The 25365-nt window shown below is 46.8% G+C and overlaps 1 protein-coding gene across 4 annotated transcripts in view; it reads right to left on the reverse strand.

Annotated features, from left to right (window-relative positions):
* The window catches only part of LOC123027715 (cell migration inducing hyaluronidase 1), a 151349-nt gene that overhangs the window by 27724 nt on the left and 98260 nt on the right, over nucleotides 1-25365 (reverse strand). For all 4 annotated transcript variants that reach the window (XM_044438856.1, XM_044438855.1, XM_044438854.1 and 1 more), the window contains 7 exons: nucleotides 20921-20991; nucleotides 19487-19582; nucleotides 16715-16833; nucleotides 14636-14777; nucleotides 12028-12219; nucleotides 1732-1907; nucleotides 1383-1592 (listed from right to left, as the gene is read on the reverse strand). In XM_044438856.1, the coding sequence (XP_044294791.1) occupies nucleotides 1383-1592; nucleotides 1732-1907; nucleotides 12028-12219; nucleotides 14636-14777; nucleotides 16715-16833; nucleotides 19487-19582; nucleotides 20921-20991 (1006 nt within the window). The remainder of the gene's footprint in view (nucleotides 1-1382; nucleotides 1593-1731; nucleotides 1908-12027; nucleotides 12220-14635; nucleotides 14778-16714; nucleotides 16834-19486; nucleotides 19583-20920; nucleotides 20992-25365) is intronic.

The following is a 25365-nucleotide window of genomic DNA, read 5'->3' on the forward strand; positions in this document are numbered from 1 at the left end:
TGGAAAAGTGGCAAACAGAAGGACCTTTTTATGGTTCCTCCACCAGAAACGTGCAAGACCATTTTCACATGAGATTACCTCTCCCGCTGCAATTTTGCTGGGTGAGCAACCCAGGTACTTGGCAGGGCAAAAAGAGCATTTCCCACCCCCAAACACATTAATGCACATGTATGGTTTTTGTGCTGAATCTTCACCTACTGTATCATTTCTGTTTTGTTATAATTTGATAGCCAAATTCACTTAGAAGTCAGAACTTTCTTGGCTGAAATTTGTTCCTAATTATACTGGCTGCCACTCTGTGTATATTTGTACCCGATCCTGCACATGTTTACCTTGCATAAGATGTAGCAACGGCCAGCGATCTGGATGCCTTTGAAGGCGGACTGGACACATTCATGGAGGAGGCCACCCGTGCCTGCTTGTCCTCCTGGCGCTGTGCTGCCGCCAGCCTCAGAGGCAGCATGCCTGTCCACCAGGCCCTGGGAAGGTGACTGGGAGGGGCCTGCTGCACCCAGGGCCTGCTGCGGGTTCACACGGGCAGCTGGCTGGCTGCCATGTGCACAGAATGCGGGACTAGATGAGCCTGAGCCTGGTCCAGCTGGACTCTTCTGATGCGCTTATGAAAGCAAACCCAGCTGGGCCGATTGATGCTTGCCCCTAAATACACACGCATCAGACTGCAGCCTTAGTTTCTTTAAACCGAAGAACTAATTGGCGTGCACATATACCCAAAGAAGGGACAGAAGGGAGAGCATTTCATTCCAAGTTTAGTTTGGAGGAGAATCTAGCACAAGTCCCAAAATTCTCCATATTCTGAAGAATCTGAGACTTCAAAACAAAACAAAAACAAATATGGGGAAGACCAAAACTGGCAGATTCATCTATCCATCCTCGGGCTTTGAGTGCATTGATGTTAGAAGTCTGGGTTTGGATGCACTTTATCTGTGTATACATCCATGTTTGTACTGAGATAGGGTTGCCACATTCCTTCTTGGCAGACTCCTCCTCTGTAAGAGCCGTATGACTGCCATGTGCTGTCTGAACCTATTGAATTTTTCTAGGATAGGTGGGTGAGAATTTAAGAATTTAATTTCAATTCAGACATATAACAATTTAACCAAATGTGCAGTTTTCTGCATGTTTGGGACAAAAAGAACTTGAAATGTAAAAGAAACTGACCAATTTAGCCATTCCTAGGATTTCTTCATGTAACCACTGAAACAAGGAGGAGTCATTTCTGCTTTAGAATAATCCCAGTCTAAATATATATTTCCCCCAAGAGCCTCATTCTCTTGCTGAAGAACCAGTGCACAAAGCATTCAGAGAATGCAGCTTTCTTTGTACTTTCACATATAGCCTCTTAGTGGCGTGATATTTCTTACCAGTAGCCCATTGGAGCCGTGGACCGTGACACAGCGAGAAAAGGCATGGTGGATGGAGAGATCTTTCACATAGGTCGCAGGATGGTAGCCTCCCTTCTCATCCACATCTCCAGCCATGTGAAAATGAATTGGATAGTGTCCCAGTGACTGCTGGCCCATGTGTCTCAGCTCAACCCCTTCCATATGGACAGCTTTAAAGCTGAGGCCAATCTGGAGAAAAAGGAATACCAGTCAAAATGCAGAAAGCATGCGTTTTTCAGGCCAGACCTAGCCAGGGTTAAGCATTTCTGAAAGTCTATCAGTCTTCTTTCCATGAAAATTGTACTGTAGTTAAAAAATAAAGTGATACCTTGATGTGACCACCAAAGGTGTCAAAATCGAAGAAGGAGCAAAGATCAGTGTTGTAGTTGTAGCATTGCTTCTCCATTTCTCCCATCACCACAATGTTGCGAGTTAACAGACCTACTTCTGCCCTCATGTCCACACCGTCAATTACTTCTCCTGTGTGAAGGTACATTGCTTTCCCTAAGAGGTAATAAAAACAAATTTAAAATATTGACAATTATATAGTGATGTTTATAATGACAAAAGTATCAGTATTACCAAGTAAAAGGATATATTTAAGGGATGGGGGAAAAGAACTGAACTGGAATAAAGAATAGGATAGTGTGGGAAAGAAGCAGAAATTAGGAAGCAGAAAGATAAGGAGGAAGAGAAGGAAAGAAAGATTCTCGGTACTGAACAGGATTAGATTAGTTACCTTTGTTTGTTTACATATGACATCTCTGCTTGTTCCATCTGACCATTCCAGCTGTGATCTATTTATATGTAATCTGTACGCATGAGTCGGGGGGTTTATATTTGCCCTGTGTTGATGGGAAGTTTGATTCTGGTTTACACCATTTATGCAATAAAGTTTTTCAAGGGCTACCTGGTCAAAGGGACAGAGGAAGCCCAACCACTGGTCCACAGAGCTCCATATAAACTCCTAGTGGACAGCAGCTCTCTGGGGTTCCTTTCCTAGCTCTGTCTAGAAATGTCAGGAACAGAACTGCTCAGAAACCTCGTGTCTGCCTGCAGTGCCACCTTCAATCACAAGGTGGCAGTCTTCCCCAAGCAGCACGTAGCCTTTTGGTCCACACAGCTCAAAGACAAGGTTGGGGATGGGATGTCATATAGCTGAGCCTTCTGCCCCGCTGCTGCTGTGGGACAGCCACTCAGGGGTATGGAGGGAGACGACCCCTTCCTTGGGTACACCATGGCAAGAGCTATGCCTGCAGGTGTCACTGGGCATAGCTTTATTCAGATGGGGTAGGGACAATCCGTTCAACTTTCGCAGCTGCCCAAGTCTCTTGAAGAGTAGTTTCAAAGCTGAGTAGTTTGTTGATATCTGTGCATGCATGCACACCCCCATTCCTTACCAAAACACCTGCATGTGGAAATAAGTGTTTCTATTTCTACATCCATCCACTGTGTGCTTGTAGTACACACACACACACACACACACACACACACACACACACACACTGATTCAGCTGTTCTACATGGGCAGATTGAAAGGAAGCAGGAAGAGATCATCTTACTGCCCACATTCTGAACAAATCCAGTAAAAACTAGTAATACACTAATTAAATAAACTCTGAAATTTAAAAAAACAGATTAAAACAGTGACGTTGCACAATCTTTGTTTCAGGAGATGCATATGTAGCTCTCTCTCATCCACCAAGTATAACTGGAAACCAGTGTCCAAACTCAGATATAGTTAAGAAAGACTTGCTGGAGAAAAACAGTTGCTTGCTTAGAAACTGGCAAGAGGCACGAATATCAAGGGACCTGGAAGCTGTAATGATCCCAGGGCCTGGCCTTCAGAGACACAATTGATTGGATTTATAGCACTTCTCTGTGGTGCATGCCATCCCCTTAGAAAATCCGTGTGAGGCCTAGGACCCCAGGGGCAGGTTTTGCCTTCCCGGCAAATGAGCACAGCACTTTATCCTTTGAGGAGGGACTGCAGCTTGCAGGAACAGCACCTGCTTCGTACCCAGAAAGTCTCGGGTTCAGTCCTGACTTCACCCACTAGATCTCTGTCTGGAAAGTCTGGCCAACTACTGCCAGTTGGTGCTGAGCTCAAGAGAGCAATGCTTTGGTTCCAGATAAGACACCTTCCTAGTTCCTACCTTTCCCTTAGGGGAAACATCACAGATATGGAAGGAACGTAAAGGTGGTACAGTTGGAGGACACTGAAGTGCCAGTGATTCACAAAATACACAGTATGTACAAAGTGGAGGAAGGAACGACATCTCTCTTTTGCATGATGCTAGAACATTGGGCAGCAGGCAGCAGTTCATTTAATATTGACTCTGGCAGTCATTTCACAACAGACCAAAGGAAGTAAGTCTTTACACAACATATGCAATAATTTATGGACATGAAAGCCACAAGATGTCATGACGCCCACAAACTCCAATGCCTTTAAAGGGGGCACTGGACAAATTCTTGCAGGACACATCAATCCGCAGCTGTGAATGGACTGTTTTGGGGCAGTGGGACTTCAGCATGCCAAGTGCTAAGGAAAAACCATCAACAAAGGGCCGTTTCCTTCAAGGCCTGCTTATAATTTATATATAACATTTATGCAGTACTCCACCTCTAAACAGATTCCGGAGTAGCATACAATAAAGAGAGTAAACTAAACAAACGAAACAGTATGTTAAAACAGAATCAATAAAAACCATGGCAGGTCAGTCAAGGATAGCTCCCTGAAATAAAGATGTTTTGGGGGAAGCACCAGGAATTCTATGAAGCTGGGGCCTCCTTGATCTCCAGAGGCAGGGAATTCCAGAAAATTCCCATACAGGGCTTTTCTCTGGATGGACTTCAATCAGGGCCACACATCCATGCAGAGGCACCACAGTTTTTATGGGTTTCTAGGCAGCATCTTTGGACTAATACAGCAGGACTGCTCATTACTTAAACCTGTTTGCATGGAAACTCTTGAAGTGATAGAACAGATTGCTATGAAGATAAAGAAAGTAAGCACTCTTGGCTGAGCCAGATTCCTTTTTATGTTTATTTCTTTTGTTGGATTGCTTTTTTAACTGTTGGAAGACACTCAGATGAACTGGCACAGCCGGGTATGGAGTTGTGATTTTAAAAATAAAAAGCAAGCAACCAATCACATTGCTAAGATTTGCTTTATGGCTTGTACCTGTGCTGAAGCTTCTGAATAATGGGGTTCCAGGATTTGGAATACCTGGGTTCCACTTACACAGGTTTTGCTCCGATACCTGCACAGGCATGCTATGAATGTTAAATGCCAGGAAGAATGAGACGTCTGCACAGGAGATTTGTATATCCATGCAGACTGAATGTTTGTTCTTATGTCAAGCTTTTGCTGAATTGGCAGGTTCCAGTTAAGGAATCAGTCCCAGGTAGCCTTAGGGTGCTGTTGCTGTTCTTCTCACGCAGAAGTACGGACACCATGCGTGCCACAGGCATGCGCTTTGGAGCACATGCCGCCGGTGTCTGCTGGCAAAGCAACCACCGTCCCGTGTCTGTTGCTGTAGGCGCTTCACTCAGAAGTGACACCATCCGAGAAATGTGCAGTGATGAGGGTGCCGCATGCTCATGCACCACCTAAGGCAGAGGCAGTGTCACAAGACTCCCATGCAAAAAAGTAGCCTCAGGCACCTTTCTTGGGGCTCACCATGGTACCCGAGCGATCCGGCTTCAATTTCCCCCCTTTATTGCAGCTAGAATCGCTTTCTGCTGCAAGCTGAGGCTTCAGAGGATTTGCCTTGCATTCAGGTCTTTGGGGCAGGTGATTTGGCCTTTGCCAAAATGCCAAATTCATGCCTCCCATGAATGGAGTCTGGAAAGCACTGGGCAACCAGTGCAGGTCTCTGCAAACAGGAGCGATGCGCCTCCAGTAATGTGCACCAGTTGGAAGCTGTGTTTTACACCAATCAAAACTTTGGGTGCTTTGGGGGAAGCTCCAAGTAGAGTGCATGGCCGCACTCCAGCATGGGGAGCTGCTGCCAGGCCAGGCCAAGCCAGGCCAGCTCAGGAAGGGGACAGCGATCATAACGGGGCAATTGCTCTTGGTGTGCCAGCACTCCCTGCTGGCCCTTGCCCAGTGCATTCCAGGCTGCGTCCGAACATTCAGATTTCGCCTGCAGTGTAGGATGGGCAGTTGCAATATGCATTCCTACATGCTCTCCTAGCTGCATCTTAGAACCTCTTGCCAAATGAGTCCCGCACCCTGCCAGAGCAGACTGTCCGGGGGAGGACCCACCCCTGTTCTCTTCATTAGGGGGCAGCTTGGAACAGGCCCTTTTGGTGGTTGTCTTGTAGAATCAAGGTGAAGGAGCCTGATTAGCTTAACTAACACTATTTGCTTTTGTAAACAGCCGCTTGCATAGGAGCTTGGTTAGCCTAACAAACGCCATTTGCTTTTTGTATTACTGCTTGCTTTGGAGAGGAAAAGGGAAGGCAAAAGAATGTTGATAGAGAGGCAGTGAGCGGAAGAAGACCCCCCACGCAAGGACCTGCCCACAGTGATCACGCTCCCCCGTGAGGGGATGGGACGTAGATAAGCGGCCGCACGAGGCCAGGCATGCAGTGCACATGCAGGCCCCGCAAGGGGGTTGGGTGAAGGGTCCGGCAGGCCCTGAGAGGGGACTGGGTGAGGGAGCAGTGGGGGCGAGACTGTGTGAAAAAGAGTAAGGAGCAGCTATAAGAAGGATGAGCTGGTTGGTGGAATGTGTGTGTGTCGCTTCCTGTCTGCGCGTAGGGCGCGGACACCCAGTTGCTTTGCTCAGCTGAATAAAGACGACTGAACGAATCTCCGCCCGAGTGAACTTCATTGGCACTTGGCTTAGTGGGTCTGCAAGGCACCTGGCTCGCAGGGACGTCAACCAAGGCTTGTGGGTAGAGCTGCTGCCCAGCCTCCAGAAAGCAGCAGAGAATGACCAATCGGGTGCGGGGTTCCTCAAAGAGTCACTAATCCACATGCGCTCGTTTTGATGCCACTGCTGTATCATGTAGCTTTTATTTTAATTGATTTTAGCTTCCAGGAGGTAGCTTATTTTTAACGTGATTTTCATAACCAGCCTCAAGCAGAAGGCAGGGCTGGAGCGAAATATTTGGAAGAGATGTTTTTGAAAAGCAAGAACACAAGGGGCCCGCAGTGGCAAGAATTCGCTTCTGTGCAAGGCTGGGCAGCAAACACGCAGGGCCTGCCGCCGATGTACAGCAGGTGCCTGGTGCCTCACCAGCCCCCAGGGCAGCTCAGAGGGCAGATGTGATGGAACCCAGCCAAGCAAGCGAGTCACGTGGAGGCGAAAACATCGCACGCGGAAAGACGGCGAGTTGGGTGTGCAAGGAGCGATACGTGCGACAGGCGTACGCGGGCTTCTGCTCAGATGTGAGCAGCGTGAGGGCAGCTGAGCCCCTTCTTTTGCAGTCTGCCCATGGCCACACTATGCAAAGCAGGGATCCTTTTGATCTTGAAAGCCACGCCTCCTCGTGGGTAGCCTTCCACAGCCCTCATGCTGGGGATGACTCCAACCAGCCCAAAGTGGGCGAGTACAAAGCTGCACTTCCCTCCTGACCCATTCGCAACCCCATAACTCCTGACCACTGGCCATGCCGGCTGGGTTACTGGGAGTCATGGCCAAAACATCTGGAAGCAGCAGGCTGCCTACCACTAGGTTAGCCCAGCCCTCAAGCGGTGCGACCGTCCACAGGTGCAGAAGACATTCCCACTGGTCCCCGTGGGAGGTGCATTTTTGAAACCCACCTGCTTTAGGATGGGCTAGGGCAGGGGTGATGCTGGGGGCTCCCGTTCCAGGGGTGACGCTGCCTGCTGCGCATGAATGCACCCTCCCAGTCAAGCCCCTGGTCCAGCATGCACAGATAGGACTAGAAAGAGCCATTTCTATCTCTGTGTAGAAAACATTGAATCCATGTGAAGCTCATGAGCCAGACGGGCCGAAGGTCTGAATCGGCAGAAGGGTGTTTTATGCAGTCTTGTTAGACATTAACATATGCAGATCACCATGCATAATAATCCCGTGTGTAAGGACCTGCCATAAGCCCAGCTCGCCCCTTCTTGCCCAGAGGCTCCAAAATATTGCAAAGTCTCTTTGCAAAGTGGATCTTTATCGGCACTCCACAACGACAAGTCAGAGTAACACTAAAAGCCTTCTAGTAAGTAAGCAAGCAATCAAGCCTCTGTACATGCCAAGAGTGATAGCTGAATCCCAAAAGTGTTCTCTTTCAGCAGCTTCCCCTCAGGGTGGCTCCCGCAAGTGAAGGGCCAGATAATGGGACCTGTGCCAGCCCTCTAACTGGGAAGCTTGTCTCTCGAAACAGCTTGTCACAGGGCCGGGGACTAGTCAAGCCAACAGCTCTTCCTCCTCCTACCCTTCGACCCCTCCCATTCCAAGACACACTCACTCTCCCGGTTGGCCTGGGAACCTGTGGGCAGCGACCCGGGGATGCTTCCCAGGCCGGTTCCTCCGCCTGTTCTCCCAACGCTCCTATATGCCTGGCTTGAGGTCCCCTTCTCCTCCTCCAGAATCCCAGCCCTGCTGACCCTGGGCTACCTGCTACCAAGGGCAATGCTCAGCCTCTCTCACTACGGGGCCAGGCACTCTCTATCCACGCTTGACTACAACTCCATTTGTCTCGGCCAGCATGGAGAATGGCCACCTGGTCAGTGCTTACTGAAGCTGCAGTCCAACACATTCCAAGACCACCAGGCTGGGAAAGGCTGGATTCTGCATACTGGCATTCGAGAGGCAATCCAGAGCAAAATTTAGCATCATTAGTTAAGGAAGAAAAAAGAAAAAGCAGAGATGGGCAGTCCCCAAGAAATCAGCCCTACCATCTTATCTAAGAAATATTCCAGTACAAAGAACTTTCCTCATGAATTAAATGTGAACTTCTGGAGAAGTCTGCAGATAATCAGCTTTGTCCAGATCAGTTAAAGTCTGCCTCCATCCACCCATCCACCAAAGGGTGGGGTGGTCTGGACAGCGATGCATGCCAATTTATTCATGTTTTTATCGGGGGCATTAAAGGGGGATTGCATCATGTCAGCCAGTTTCTAAAACTTATCAGGATTTAAAGGAGCTTCATGTACAGAGCTACAGATAAGGGTGGAGATAACTTTTGCTGTTGCCTCTTTGATGTTTCTTTCTACTTTGTTCCACCCTTCCTGCCTCCCTGTAGCCTTTTTTCTCCTTTGCTCTGGACACCTGCCATTTCTAGACAGTCCAGATGAGTTCCTTCCCACGAGAAAGGGGTATCTCGATTGTAGGCACAAACCCCAAAGCTGACGGCCAAAGGATGGAAAGCTGCAATGCACCATCCCGACTGGGGAGACTTTTCTGAGCCAGCATCAAGGGGAGACATGACTGGGCACCTCCAGGGCACGGGGTGGGCACCCCAGCAGGGCTCCACTAATGAAAGGCTCCTGGATTTGCCCCTCTCCTCAGAATTGCACCCTGCTTGGTCACTGCCTTTCCCTCCGGCCCGGACAGTGGTGAGGAGGAGGAGCAGCAAGCGCCAGGCCTGTCTTGCTCGCTGGCTCTCTGCTGGTCAAGCACGCCTGCTGCAGCAAAGCTGAGGAAGAGGACCAGCAGCTGGGAACCATGGCCGTGGGAAGGGGAACTCGCTGAGCGAGGGGGCTGCCTTGCAGGGCCCTGTGCAAGGGCCCTCCAAAGCCCTCCCTGTTCCAAGCTGGAGATGCCCGTGATGAGGCCCAGCTCCCCCTGCAGCGTATGTGCCGCATCACCAAGCAAGGGGCCTTCCATTAGTTCACTAAAGGTAGGTGGTGCGTGGGGGGGAGACAGATACGGAAAGCAGGAGTGGTTTTTGCTGAGCTCAGCTGAGCTTGGCATTCCTACTGAAAACCAGTAGCTAGCTGCCCAGTTCCCAACTGTTGCTCTGAAATTCTGTTTATAAAGCAAACATAATTTATTAGCAGGAAGTATCTGCAATAGCTCAACTCATCCTGCCAACTATCCTATGCCGAGCATATGAAAATATTACTTAAAGATGAGGACATGGATTATAATTAGATTTGTGCTTGGTCATGAGAGGTGTTATGAAAAACCCACAGTATTATAGCTTAACCATTTTTAGCTACGCTGTATTCAGAGATTTGAAGCAGTCTGGCATCTAGCTATTGGGTGCAACCATTTCTGCATTGAACTGGGGTTGCCTGTATTTTTTAACAGAGTTCCTCTGCCTTTTAATATTGGCATGACAGAAATAAATCCCACAGGTACATTTTTTCCCTGTGTGGAGATGCACTGATGGGGGAAAATCTCACCTATTGATTTGCTGTCAATAGGTGGAGGCTATGCTGTCTCTTTGGTACTTCAGTTCCTTAGCATTTGCCTTTCGTCCTGCCCACCACTGGGATGCACCTTCTGAAAGTCTCCCTAAATGGAATTGGGCCTTCAAACTGAAAAAGCCAAACTCTCCTGCCCTAAATGATATCTGAGTCACGCTTGTCAACACTCTAAGGCAGTGATGGCAAACCTTTTAGGGACCGAGTGCCCAAACTTCAACCCCAAACCCACTTATTTATCACAAAGTGCCAACACTGCAATAAAACCTGAAAACTGAGGTTTTAGTTTAGAAAAAATACCTCACAGTCAGTCCAAGCAAATATATCTATATCTATATCTATGTCTATATCTATCTATCTATCCTTGGCAGCACACTGACCAGCCATGCGAAAGCTTGAACGAGTTGCGGCTAATGAGTCATGGCTTGTGACATCATCACCTGGTGCCACTACTCCTTTCCGAGCTTGCGCATGGCCCCTATGTGCGCTGTTATCTGATGCTCGGCTGCCGGGGCGCTGCTGGGGCGACTTGGCTCACGTGCCGACACAGAGGGCTCTGCATGCCCGCTGCGGCACGCGTGCCATAGGTTCGTCACCACTGCTCTAAGGAATCCCAGAGATGCTGCCCTCCTTTTCGGTTTCCACTGGATTAGAAGCAGGAGGAACTTTCCGTCTATCCCATTACTGAGGCCAAAGTTACTTTGCCTACTTCCATTGTTACAGCCTAGCTGTTGCTTCTCCCACGAGGGGAAAGGTGCTTCTTTACCCACCTTTGGCTGCTTCTCCCTTGTGCCTTTCTCACGCTGCCACTTTCAGAGGCATCCAGAGCGTACATTCAGTTACAGCTTTATTGTCCTTGACTGTCTCCCAAGATTGCACTCTTGATGCAACTTGGGTCGCAAATGTTTAATGTGGTTTTTCCAGGCATCCAAGTGTTTCTGGGGAAAGGGCCGGGGTGGGAAACACCAAACAACAACTGTGCAGATAGGTTTTCCCACAGAGAGTGCCACCAGACATCTTTAGTCATGAGACTATGATGCATTTAGAACCAGCGTGATATTGTTCTTGGCACCAAGTGCTAACTTCTTACAGCTCACTCAACAATGAGCCAAGAAGCTACAACTCCGACTGGGGGATGATTTTACTTTAAAACAGAGCATACATTCCTATGTGTCTTGTTTTAGGAAAATCAGCATTCCCTTCCTTGATGGCATGCAGCTCCTGGTGAGTTCAGGGGTGGGAGGGAATTGGTCTCCAGACTTCCAGAAGTTGGTCATGGAGTAAAAATGCTTTAAATAAATAATGTACATCCCACTTGCTTGGTCACTCAAGGAGACCAGGCAGACAAGCAAAATGGCTGGGTGATCGCTCCGTCCTTCCATGACCAGCCCGTGGAGCTTCTGCCCTAGCTGTGCAGACCCTCTTCTTTCATATTCGTCTTAGAAATGCAGTAGGCCCGCAGAGGATTAGTTCTACCCTCTCCCACCAATCTGCTTGTTATAAAGCCTTTATTTTTTAAACTGCCTGTTAAAAGGTTAGTAACTTGGTGGTGGCTCTCCACAGCCTAATAACTGCTGTTTGCAGTCTAGTAACTTCTGTGGGCTTTTTTGTAAGGTTACACTACTCAGTGGTTGGGCTCAGACAAGCCAAGAACCCACATTCAAGGACTGAGGATATGTTGTCCTTGAATTGTGAGTTATTGCTGCAATGTGGGATATCATGTTCTCTAAACTCAGCTGTGCTAACAATTCATGGCTTGTTAACCATGAACAGCCACCATGGTTTATCCATGGTTTGTTAGCAAAGCTGGGTTCAGACAACATACCATATCATAGGAACATACAGTTGGAAGGGGCCTAGCAGGCCATCAGGTCCAACCTCCTGCTCAATGCAGGATTCAAATCTTCCATCTAGATTCTAACCAGGCCCAACCCTGCTTAGCTTCCATGATTAGGCAGGATCAGGCACTTTAGGCTATATGGAAGCTATAATACATGATGTCCCACATTTTACTTTTCCCGCTTTTTTTGCTTTTTCCAAGCCCCTGCCCCTTTGCTTATCTTTTTCAACCCAACATCTCACCTCTTTCCCACCCCCACCAATCCTTTAAGACACAGAGTTAAAAGACCTATTAGCACTTTAAAAGACCCATTTGGTTTTTAAACAAGAGGTTCATTATGTAACAACACTGGTCCCAAACAGCCACGCATCACCTGGGCTCTTATCCACACCCATGAAGCTACTTTAACAGCAAAAGCACGAATCCCAGAGATGGAGTCCTACCTGCCACTTTGATTTCGTTGGGTCCACAGGCTCTGCATGGCAAGATCTGGAATTCTTCAGCCTGATACATGGAGTAATCTGTACTCGCCACCACAATCTTATCTCCAGCCTTCCATGACCGCACATCATCCGCCAACCTCATGATGGTGCTGTTCACATTGGTGTCAACTGTTACTGTAAGCTTGGGTCTCACTGAAAAACCAACCAAGAAGAAATAATGGTTTGTGGGGAGCTAGGAGAGCATTTGCCAAGCTTACTCACAACTTGCCCACTTAACGCCAGGGTGGGCAACTTGCAGTCCTCCAGATGTTTTGACTTATAACTCCCACCCTCTGTTGCCATTGGCTGGGTTGCTTAGGGCTGATAAAAGGGATTGGCAAAACATGTGGAGAGCCACAAGTTGTTCAACCCTGATATAACTTCACAGCAAGGTGGGCAAAAGGTAGCTCTTGACATTTATGGACCTCAGCTACCAGAAGCCCCTGCCAAGCACAAGCTAGGAACAGGAATGCTGGGACTTGAAGTTCAGAACATGTGAAGATCTACTTTCTGCCCACTGCTGCTTTATAGGGCATGTTTCACATCAACAAAAGTACCATGGGATTGCTGTTCCAACCATGTTGCTGGATCTGGCTGTTTTGGTTCATGAAATTAAACCAGCAGGGCAAAATAGGCCCCATTCATTATTTACGGGCAAGTGTGTGTTTCCATTAAACCCTCCACTGAATTGAAAATGCAGCCTCTTAAAGGCTTGGCTGCACCACACCCTTTGTCCTGGCTTTTATGGTCACTTGGACTTGTCATTTGCAGTTGCTGCTGGAGCATAATGACAGCTTTCCACACGGATCAGCCAAATGGCCCGCCTTCACCTCCCCAAAGCAAAGAAGCGCATCTCATCACTGGCTTGCTGCAAAGGGAATGACCTTCCTAGCAGCCCCCTCCCCCCGCCCCAGTGCAGGTGGTCATGGAACATTTTCTCAGCGAAACAACCCTTCTGCTTCTGGAAAGGCTTGCGGAAGGGGAGGGGGCTCTGTGTGCCCTGGCAAACATTTCAGCCCAGCCTGGCTGAGGCAGTTGCACCAGGCCACTCCATTCCAGCTGGTGCGCTCTTCGGCTCAGTCTGAGCCCTCCCAGACAAGGCTCTCTGGGTCCTGAGCCCTCCTCGCAGCCTCCTGTGGGAGGCCTGTCCAGTGGGGGCAGGAGAGGGGGCCCACTGCCGGCCGAGGGTTGGCCCTTCCGTTGTAGTCCTTCTGCCTGCAGGCCGAGGCGTCGTTCTTCAGGCAGGCTGTGGCATGTAAGCTGATCTGTTGCTGAAGGAGGTTCTACTGGGCCTGGTGCTATTTTATTGCGTGGGTCTTTTAATTGATTTCGCTCAGTCTTAATTAAGTTTCCTCTTGATCATATCACTGTTAGGCCTGCTGAGCGTCATTCTTGGAGGAAAGCTGGAGTATAAACAAATAGATAACTACTAAATCTGACCAAAGTCACACCTAGGCAGGTAGCCAGTGGCTAACCTGATGCTTCTGGGAAGCACCGAAGCAGGGCAGGAGGAGAACAGCTTTCTTTCATTATGATCCCCCCAAAATAGGATACAGAGACGCATTGACTGTGATCCCAGGGGTAGCCTCAGGACAAGTCCTGGGCACTGCCCAATGGACAGCTGCTTGCAAGACCAACCTAAAATGGTGGGTGGCTTGCCTGCCCACTTTCTTGTCCTTCACAGATTTCTGTGTGGCATGGGGAGAAGTGGGGTGGGAAACACAGGGGAATTACCAAAGGAAGGTGCTGCAGTCTGAACCCATTGAGAAATGTCAGCAATGAGGAGAGTTGATTGCACAATAAAGTTTAGAATCATAGAATCGTAGCGCTGGAAGGGGCCAGGGGGCCGTCAGGTCCGATCCCCTGCTCAGTGCAGGACTCCAAGCTCCCCCTTCCCCCAGAAGGCTGGCCAGTAGCTTCTCTTTAATGTAAGAGCACCCCTACCCCCATTGAACACATGCAATTTTTGGAAGAATGCTGAGAAAATTGATCATATCACTTCAGACTGTGGGAAACCTCATTTCTGAGTGTTCACTACATAAAAGGGGAAAAAACCAAAAGGAGATAAAAACCCCTCAGGCAATTAGAAACCAAATACATCCAATCTAACCCTCTCCTTGTTGGGCTAGTTTTCTACCTTCAAGGAGTTATGTCTGCTCCTCATTAAAACAAATTGTGACAGTCCAACCACTTCAGGACTGGACCACCTCCTTCTCTTGCGTGTGTGGCGCTACCCCACTGAACTCTCTTCCTCCATCTCTTTGGCATTGGATAACCTGCTATATGCTCCATGACTGAACTGCTCAGAGATATCTGTGAAGGATGAGTAACTTGGCATGAATAGTGGAAGATCATGAGCAGAAATAGAAAGGCTTTGGATGAGAGACACACACCGTACAATTAAATATGTTTCAGACTCACACAAAGCCCTCCATTACAGAGGTATTTATAACTCTGAAGTAAAATCCTTGTGTCCTTTACAATAAATAGGTCAGTAGAAGCAAACTTCAGAACAGATTTCCATCTCTCAATCGCGCAGTGCCCCAGTTTTCAAAAATAAGTCACATACCAGGTTTGCCACATAAGAAGCGCACTCTGTAGTTACGGCAGCCACTATCAGCCTGTTCTAGGCCACGGCAAAAAAACCTATAATCATGGCCACTTTTGTAGAGAACCTCAGTTGTCAGCTTAGCTCCAGCAAGTGTCACTGCCTGGGATGAGAAAAGAAATGCAAACTGGGTAATAAGCAAGCACACGTGTGTGTAAAATCGGATGCACAGGAAGACCTGTGAGATGAAGAAAGCAGATGTCTCACTTCCACAAGAAACTCTGCATTTAAAGGATATATGAGAAGAGGCAGAATCCAGCTCCACCGATTGCAAACTGGGTACACAAAAATGCTTTCGAAAGTTGCTTGGCTCATGCTGCCCAAAGACCCAAATCAGCCTTCAGATGTATTGAGCTGCAGGGCAACATGACTGGCCACGGGGTGCTGGGATGCATAATTCAACTCATCTGGAGAGTGCCAGGTTGGAGAAGGTGGATCTAGCTCAAGGCTGTCCTTTCATGGCACTTTGGCCAGAGCTCCATAAAACATCTCTTTTTGTTTCATGCCTGTACTCGTTTTACAACTGCTGACGTCCTGGGAATGAGTCCATATTTTCAGAGCAGTATCTTAAACAAGAGCATAGCACACTGCACTCTTGCTCCAGCAGTTCCCATCTTCCATAGTCAGCACAGGAGTTCCATTCCATAAAGTCTGGAATCAGACCTGGTGTGCAGAATGCCAGGCCAAAATACCTGGCTCATGGCCCACATCTGGCCTTCCTGGGGTCCCAATCCAGCCCCCCAGGGCCCCATTTCTTCCAAAGACTAATTGTTGAAAGGTTACCCAGCTTTTGCACAGCCCTTTCCTCATTTCAGAAAAGCTTAAATGCCTCTTCCGACCTCACCCTCCCAGCTGTTATTTGGGGTTAATGTTGCCCTACCTTACAGAACTGTTGCAGAGATTGCAGAACTGTATGTGGCATGCTCTGAACACTTTGCAATGTTTATGTCCATATATCATGATAGCTTATTGGTTCACTTGCTAGCATCTCTGTTTAAAAGGACCAGGTGCTTGGTGGTGGGTTGAGGTCCTTGGCTGCAACAGACCTCACATGTGCCTTCTTCTGTATCAGCCACAGACCAAGGGCCCTGGTCGTCCTGTCACCTGTACATCTGACGGCAATCAGGGGAGGGGTCTTTTTTGATGTTGCAGTCCTGCAGCTTTGGAATTTTCTTCTACTACAGGTGCCCTCTTGACGGTCCCTGTTGAAAATCTATCTCTATATCCAGGCATTTGCTGATTTTAGTGTCTAGCTTGGTAGATGTTCCCTGTTGCTTCTATTGTTTTTTAAAATTTAACTTGTTTTCATGTACTGCCCCCTGATTTGATAACAAGACTACAAGCACCCCCTGCAAAAGACCTGTGTGCATGTAAATATGACCCCAAGTTTCTTCTCCTCTGAAAAAGGAATGTAAAAGATGCCATAAATATTGATTAAAGTCCTTTGCATGAAAGGTTCATGTCACACATTATGATACATTCATACAGCCCACTAGGCTGAGCGGGCACGTGAACTGGCCTTGAGAGCAGTGTGGTGTAGTTGTTACAGTGGTGGACAGGGACTTGGAAGCCCTGGGTTCTAGTCCCCTCTTGGCCATGAAACTCATTAGGTGCCCCTTGGGCCAGCCACTGATCCCAGCCTAAGTGTACCACAGGGTCTGAGGGGAGGTGGTCCAGGTAATCCACCCTGGGCTCCCCACAGAAGGAAAACAAGTGGGCTATTAATGTGGTCAATAAATGAAGAAGAGGAAGTGGCAGAATCAGATCTGGAATGAAAAGCACTCTGCTACTCTGTCTCATCTGCCTCCAAGTTGGCTCGCAATGATCCCATTTGGGAAATGTTTCTATTACACCAATCTAAGTGGATCAGGCCTTGCAAAAAACCCAGTGACATAATGAGCCGTTTGCATTTTCATCCCCCAGCTATCAGCTTAAATAACCATTATTGGAACAGAAAGGGTGCCAACTGGAAGGGAAGTGCAGTCAAGGGAAGCAGATGTGGAGATCTGGGAGCCCAGGAACCTTGGCAGGATGTCCTACCTGGATGTCAATGGGGTGATCACAGACTTCTGGATGAGCAGCTCGGAAGTCTGAAAGTCTCTCCCCATCTTTGGACTTGGCCTTTTCAGGCTTCTCAAGCCATTTAGTCCATTCAACATCTGGGCAGGGGAAAGAAGCAGTCAGTAAAAGAAAAAGGCCACTTTGGACAGAACAGCCTTAACCAACACAGCAAAAATGTACTCTACAGATCTTGGTGCCAAACATTGCCTCTTCAGCAACCAGGCATTTCCTGGCTCTTGCTCTGGGCCTGCCAGCTGCTATTTGGAGATGTTGTGAATTGAAGCAAGTTGAGGGGAGCAGAGAGAAGGAAGGAGGGGGAAGCACGGCTTCATTAAAGCAGCACAGTTTGGACTCACAACACAGATAGAATCCACACCGCCCTTCTCCAACCCATTGCCCTCCAGCTGTGCTGGACCACAACTCCCATCATTTGCAGCACATGTTCAGTGTGGACGGCAGGGGTTGTAGTCTATAAGTCTTGTCTATCAGTTCACCAAGCAGGGGAAGGTTGCAGTATAACATAGCGATCAGCAGAGCTGAATTTAATATGTTTTAGTTCAGCAACATCCACCACCAAGTAAGAGGCAGTTGGGATGAGCAGCCAGCCAGCCAGCCAGCCATTGGCTGTCTTGCTCATCCTCAAGCTGTTGGGTTCATTACCAGAGATTGTTGTTCAGAGGAAAAGATCTTATTGTTGCTGCTGTTATGTGCTGCCAAGTCATCTCGGAGACCCTATGAAGGCCGTGCCCTCCAAAATGTTCTGCTTGGCAGCCCTGCTCAACCCTTGTAAACTCATGGGCATGGCTTCCTTTCTGGAACTGATTCATCTCATTTGGTCTTCCACGTCTTCTTTTGCCTTCAACTTTCCTTAGCACAATTTTCTTCTCCAGTGAATCTAAATTTAGACTGCCCACAAGTAACTGGTGCAAACAAGGTACTGTCCAAAGGAGAAGATGCAGAAGACAACACCTACAATGACCAGTGCTTTCCCCAAAGGGAAGCTAAACTCTTTTCCACTTTCTAGTATGAATAACCAGGAGAGGTGGATATGCCAGTGGGTTTATAAACTAATTAATGATGAACATTGTGGGTGTAAAAATAAGTAGCCCCTCTCCCTCTGAGAAAGCTGGAGCCAGGAACCTGCATGAGAGAAGTTAAGCTAGGATCCTGCTAGTTCAGTTCACACCTAGTCTTCTGGCTAGAACTGGCTCTCTGAGGCTTTAGATGGGCCTTTTTTCAGTCCCAGCTGGAACTGTCAGGGTTTGAACCAGAAACATTTTGCACTCCAAGTAAATACTTGACCACTGAGCTATCTCATCCGATGAAAATTATTGCCAGAAAATTTACAATAAGCTAAAGGAAGCACTGTTACTTCATATAATGAGTAACTCGAGCTACAGAATTCTGTGTTTCAGGTTTAAACAATGTAGAAGAGGGGAATTTGAATGTGATACCAGTTTGGATCACCCACTAAGTGGAGTTTTGCTTTGGGGACACTCTTATTGGTACTTAGGACACACTAAGGTGGTGAGGAGGCAAGTCTTACAGTGGGCTTCTTGACTGTGCAGCCCCTCGTGCTCCCCAAAACTCTGCTCTGGACAGGCTGGACACCCTGCATTCCAAGCAGTGTAGACGGTGGCGCTGGGAGCTGCAGGGGCAGGAGGAAGTCAGCTGTGCCCTGCCCTCCCCACACAGAAAGCCTTCTCTGGCTGTAGCTTCACTGCAGAGGAGGAGCCCTTCTGCTCGTGCACAGCGGCCCAGACATTAAAGTACCCACAATATCTGAACAGGGAATCCGCAATTCATGAAGCATATAGCTCTAATGTCTAGCTACTGGGGCAAGCTTTGGAGATGGCAGCCTATGCCACAACTTCATGAGACATCTGGTCACCATGAGAGAAAACCATCCAGACTAAACAGGTGTGAACTAGCAGGGCCAATTCCTAACTAGGTGACAAAAACTGTGGATATATCACAAGAGCTGCCTTTGTGTCATTTTGTTGGAGAAAGGCACTGCACATGGGATTGGTTATGGAGCTTGATGGCACATTCTCTGGCAAATGCTTAGATTAATACCCTGTGTGGCCTGGTGGTTGGAGTGTAGGAATGGCGCCTGGGAGGACTGGTTCCAGCTCCCATTCAGGCAGGAAACACACTGGGTGAGTTTGGGGCAGTCACAGACTCTCAGCCTAGCCTTCCTGAAACAGAGCTATATAAACTCCCTCAGGTTTCTCATAAGAGGAAAAAGGGCAGACTGTAAATGCAATGTAATAGCAGTAGTAGTAGTTATTGGTGCTTTTATGTTGGTATGAAGGTACCAACTCCATGTTATCAAGTAGTGATGCTTCCAAATGTTCCAGAGTAGATTGGGCAGGAAGCAGTTCTCCAGCTGTTTGGAACTGTAGTTCCCAGCTCTCCTGACCACTGACCACACTGGCAGGTGTCTTGGGGAGGTCAAGTGCCAAAGATCTGGAAAACTGTCTTCTGCCCACTCCTGCTCTAGAGCAGGGGTGAAGAAACTGTGGCCCTCCAACATCCATCTGCCCCAGCCATCAGGACCAATGGTCTAGGATTATGGGAGTGGTGATGCAACAGCATCCAAAGGACCCACATTTTCCCATTTTTCCTCTACAGGAATGATGGTTCCTATAATGCAGATGGGGTGGGAGAAATTTCCAGCTGCATTACTTAGCTGCATGCACTTGCTCTCCATTTTCAAAGTAGCCAGAAAAAGAAAGGGAAAAGCCTTACCTTGAACCCACTCACTGGTTGAAGACACGTTAAAATGCTCTCCATCCTCTGCTTGGAACAGCTTGAATACTTTGGCCACAGCTGAACCTTTGCGTCCTGCAAAAGGACCAAGATCTTACGAGTAGCTTGGGGAGAGCAATGGAGCACTGCCCTCAATTCAGCATTTGTGTTTCCATTGGGGATTTAGAACAGATTTAGTAAGTACCTGCGAAATTTCAAGCACAAGTGCTGGAACTTGGCACAATTCCCTATATCCATTAGGGGAAGTTTGGTCCTCTGGTGCCAGCGGGAGTCAAAATCAGCCAAGAGTGCGGGGGAAGAAATGAGGACCCCCCCCCTTGTGTTCTAACTACTGAACATGTCCCAGCATCCTCCTGCAAGCCATGGAGAGTTTCCTAGGAACAGAGCAGCAAGGGCACAGGGAGCACTATCCCAGAAATCTATTTGGATAATGAAATGGTCATGTAGTGTTTGCAATGTTTATTAGTTTTCCCTTCTCAAAAACTTCCGTGTTTCAGGGAAGAGGGTGCTTTCCTAGCATTCAAAATGCAGTGGAGTTTTACTCTTGGAAACCTCTGAAGGACTCATAACAACATGCTGCTTCCTTCTGGAGGGGGTCAAAGCAAAACTGTTTGGCAGATCAAAGGTAGGCAGCTCCGAGGAAGGAGGTTGCAAAGGAGCTTCGTGTGTGGGATAGTACAGAGGGTGGAGCGTGTGCTCGCATACAGAACAACATGCACTGCCTGCTGGGGAGGAAATGCATGCTGCACTAACGCACTGCCTTCTGTCACTCCCTGTTTCTGCATGTGCTATTTGTATAGGCACACCCGTATCACAACAAGAGAGCCTTTCCTCCAGAGAGCCATATTTAATTCTGCAGAGGCTCTAGGGGACTGCATTCTAGTGACAGTTGAAATGGATGGAGCACAATATAAAAAACACTCCAAATAGCAGCGAGTTTTTGTTTAAGGGCTTTACTACCTCTAACTCAACCTTGAAGCATGTAAAAATTTCATGATTGGCAGTTGGGGAAGGGAGGTGTGGCCGTCTGGCAAAACTGGACTGCTCTGCCCCGGAACCCTAGGTGGGCTGAATTTTGTTCCCCAGTCTAAGTTCAAGACCCCGTCTTGCAAAGACAACACTCTTAATAGTGAAGGAAGGAACTACAGCTAACACAGATTAGGCTTCTCCAGTCTGGTGGCCTCCAGATGTTTTAGACCTCAGCTTCCATCAGCCACAGCCAGCATGGACAATGGTGGGATCCTGGACATGGTATCCTGAAGTCCATAACATCTGGTGGGTACCAGGCTGGAGAAGGCTGGTTTTTTTAAAGTAACATCTGAACTGCACCAGCACATACAGCATGGAAGCCCCTCTGGAACCCATGCCTCATCTGGACCCCTTACTTGCAAGCTTCCACTTTTTCATAATTACCTTGATATTCTATGTAGTCTTCAACAGAAGAAGAAGGGCTCCCTTTTATTGTAATAAAGCTCCAGGGATGCCTGAAAAGTCAAAGAAACAAGATTGTTTTATTCTTTTGCGCGAAATGCAGGCACCCTCTTTGAATTTAGGAGGTGTCCCCTTCCTTTCACAGACACTCAGTAAATTGCACTCCACTTTATATAAAAGTAATGCTCTCTTTTCACCTCATTTTTCCCCCACTTAAGAATGATATTCAAAATTCCTAATGTACTTATTCCCTTTAGCTTCATAACATAACAAACTGCCATCCCCTCTTAAACTAGGAATTCAGGCTTGCAAACACTTTATTGGCATAAACCTGGGCCATTTAAAAAGGTATGAAGTTTTCAAACCTGGCCCAGATAGGTAGTTAAACTTCAGTGGGGCTCTTCTAAAGAAAGCTGTTTGGAAGTCAGACTCATAAAGAACTGGTTAGGTGATAGAATCAGAGCTGTACAGAAATATTTCAAAGAAGCTGAAAATGTACTTGGCTTTTGTCTCTGTTCTATGACCTTTAAAAGAACCAAGATTTGGCAAAAAGAGATAATGCAATAGAAGGAGAACCTTAGTGAGGATTTATTATGGATTGCATTTTATTGATTAACTGGCAAAACATTTTTCTTTTTTATGTATCTCAGATGAATCTATGTTTGCCAGCTGTCTCAGAATTCTGAAGGTTCAGGAGTTATGTTTATTGGTTTATCCCAGCCTCAGGTGAGTAATACATGTTTTTAATGGCTGTCGGCTTTCTTGGGCCAGACAGGTGTGGAGAGTACTATGAACATTACCAGACAGGGCTGGACCAAGACAAGTTTCTGTGCAAGGCAAAGGACAAGAAGTCGCCATAATGTGACATACAAGAGACAACTGGATCCCTGTTGAATGTTACCCCAACACTAGTGAGCATCCTCGCAGGCCCCAAGGGCAGAAAACTAGTTTAGGAATTGCAGGCAAGGCTGTGTGGCACACAACTCAGCCCTCCAACAGAAGAGGACGGTCACTCCGTCCATACTGGCAGGCTGGCCCTGTTCTCAGAGGATGCTGACTGCAATGAGCTGCATGGAGAGCAAGGCCTGAGCAAACCTTGTGCCAGGGGAGCTTGTCTTGCTGGTGCTGGTATCCCACCTGTGACTCAACAGCATGCAACAACACAAAATGAGAACTGTATTGTGGAACATTCAGTAGGGCAGGCAGAACTCCATCCAGGATTTAAAAACATTGATTTAAAAATTAAAAGGCTAAAGGTTGCATGATATCCAGAAGAAACTTTTCATCCCTGCATGAGGTCACCACTCATCAGTGCTGAACGAAATGGATTCAGGGCCTGATCTGGTACAAAGCAGGTTTCTGTGCTTACATCTGCCTTTGCAGTCTGACCCTAAAACTTTCTCATTGAGGCTGTTAACTCTCCTCCCCTGCCCGACATGCATCCAATTCTTCTGCCTTTAAGAGCGCACAGGTATGCACATCACTATAGAATTAAGCATAAGTCCATGGAATACAGAGCTCTTACATTTTCTCCATGCCAGCTCTACCATGCCCATAAAAGCAAGTTTAAAAGCAAACAGATCCTCCTTCGCTGATGGAGCACGCGATTCCCAATGGCTTATCCCCAGTCTGCTAAAAACACAGTTGTTGAAAGCTGCCAGAACGACAATAAAAATGACAGACTCGACTCTTCCTGGGGACACTGGCAAAGCTTCCACATACGTATAGCAAAGGCCAGGATGAGTGCTGGCTGGCTGGCCTTGCAAGTCAGGCCAATGAAAGATGCACCTGATAGATGAATGAATGATTTATCTATCTGTAAGAAATCTGTTAAAAGTGCCACAAGACAGTTATCACTGAAAAAGGAACTTTGGTCAGAAGAAGAAACTTGTTGAAGCCGAAATGAACAGGCTCTCAAGAACAACTTTGCCTAGTGATGCTGAGAAATTCCATTTTTTGCACATTCCAATCAAGCCATGTATTATTTGCACCTCTTGGTTTAATGTGAAGATCAGAGGTTCTTCACAATAGGTTAGGTTAGGTTTCCACTGAAATTCACAGTTTCTGAATGGTCTAACAAGCTTTTCAGCTCAAAAAAACTGACTAAAATGGGAATTAGATAAATGTATCTATTTTGCTTTCAAATTCATTTGTTCCCCTCTACAACACAAGTTTGTTTATTTATTTATTACATTTCTCTACTAAAACCTCCCTGGGCTGTTCACAACAATTAGAACCAAAAAATGCAAGTTCATTTCTACATCTGTTCACAATGCTCTTTCGAAAAGTCCACACAAAAATGTGTGTGCAATTTCACCTAATATACGCACCCTTATAAGCACTTCCCCTGCACCACAATATATGCCTTTTTGTGCACGACTGTCCCTGATGCACATCTTTTTGTGTGTGCAGCTTGATCAGACAGCCGCATTGCACAATTGGAAGAAGTGCAAAAAGCAACAGATGTGTTCCGCTGCATGCATTATTCCAGCTAGTGCAAATTGGGACTATTCATATTAAAACGTGAACCAACCTAATTCTGGCTGCATTGCCAATCAAAATAAATCTAAAATGCACCATTTGACAGAAAATACATTTTAAAATATTTATTTGAATGAGAATTGTCATGCGCTTTTTTAAGATCACAAAGTAACGTGGAAATGGTATAGAATGTATTTATTTATTTTATTTATTTAAACCTTTTGTATGCCGTCCCTTATGCATGGCATCTCAGGATGGCTCACAGTCCTTAAAATAAAATATAATATAATAAAACCACATCTATAAATAACACAGTAACAATAAAAATTTACATACAATCAAAATCAAAGCAACTGTTAAAGCGTTAAAATACTAATTTTTAAAATGGTGATTAAATAAAAAGGTTTTGAACTGGTGCCAAAAAGAATATAAACTCGGCACCAGGCATACCTCTCCAGAGAGCACATTCCACAATCTTGGAATTACGGCTGAATTCGTGCAAAATCACCTTGGATTGCAAACAAATTGATTAATTCATCCATATTTCCAACACACCAGGTGAGCCCACACCATCAGCTGAGCGGTATGGCCTTCTTGGTTAATTAATTAAAGGTTTGATTAATTATGCATTCTTGCTGCCTCTCTAAGATGGCAATAATAGAGGCACTTGTCCAGCGACTGCCAGACCGCAATACGTGGCTGGTAGACTGCATTCGGCTTGGTGGCTTGCAAGATGTGCTGGATTCATCAGCAGTTAAGTGGAAACTGTAAGGAATGGGGCAGATGCTCAGAGAGAGAGCTGCACTGCAGGAGTTGAAGGAAAGCATAATTTGCACTTCAAAGACAGAGATGAATTAGTCATTCAGCTTGGCAGTGACAACATGCCTTCTGTCTTAATTTCATCACTTGCCGAAGTCAACAGACCATACCTATTTTGATTACTAGGACCCTGAGATCCAACAAAATAAACATAGAAAACGCACACTTTTGAATTCTGAGCTGTTATTGAGTACCAGAACTGGACTGCACTGACCAGCCTTCCATTCCTGGTTACTCCAAGCCTCCTTCATTTCAGCAGTTTAATTCTGGAAGTGGGGAGAGGGCATTATTTTGCTGCTGCTCTTACTAGAAAACGTGGGATGTGTGTGTGTTAGAAATCCTGGTAGATGATAAGAAATGGCCCAGAGATCTGATAAGATCTGCCTTCTGCCTGGCCTACTGTATTAGACAGCATTGTCATGCAACATCTGGGAGCTGTTATAAGCAGTTATAATTTCTGCTTTTAAAAATTTTTGAAATCCACCTAATGCGCAGAGATGTGTAGATGTGTCATAACACTGGGCTACAACTAGTGGAACCGCTGCGGGTGGGGGAGTGTGAGAGAGAGGGTGGGGGCAGGTGCTTCTGCTGGACGTTCCTTAGTGCCAAATGGAAATGGCAACTGGAAAGCTATGATCCATCCAAGTCTGCGAGGTGGACCGAAAGAAATGGCATGCCAGTTGCTCAGAATGCGTCTTTTTTCTTGTCATGTGTCTACCTGTTAAAAATCAATGCAAATCTGGTAACAACTGTTTGGTGGAAACAAAGTGGATATGAATATGATAGCAACCCTTTTTGAATAAAAGATACAAATAATGCCGAAAAGAGAGAGAAAAAAGAAGTAAGCCACAGTCAATAGGAAGAAAACTCTCCAGCAATGTGATCCTATTCCTGTGTGTTGGAAAAGAAAGCTTACCTACACAGTGACTTTGTAGCTTTGCAGAGAATTGCTCTAGAAACAGGGGAGAAATTTGTTTGGACGATGCTACAAACTTACTCCATTTTGCATCTTTGAACTCACATGTGAACCAAAGCTCAGTTCTTTAAAATGCACACTTTTCCAACTGTTGTGCTGGAATCCTCCAGTCAATCAAAAATCCATACCAATATGTGCATATTAGGTGAAA

Source organism: Varanus komodoensis, unplaced genomic scaffold, assembly GCF_004798865.1.
Source record: "Varanus komodoensis strain SLA01 unplaced genomic scaffold, ASM479886v1 scaffold33, whole genome shotgun sequence".
Taxonomy (NCBI): domain Eukaryota; kingdom Metazoa; phylum Chordata; class Lepidosauria; order Squamata; family Varanidae; genus Varanus; species Varanus komodoensis.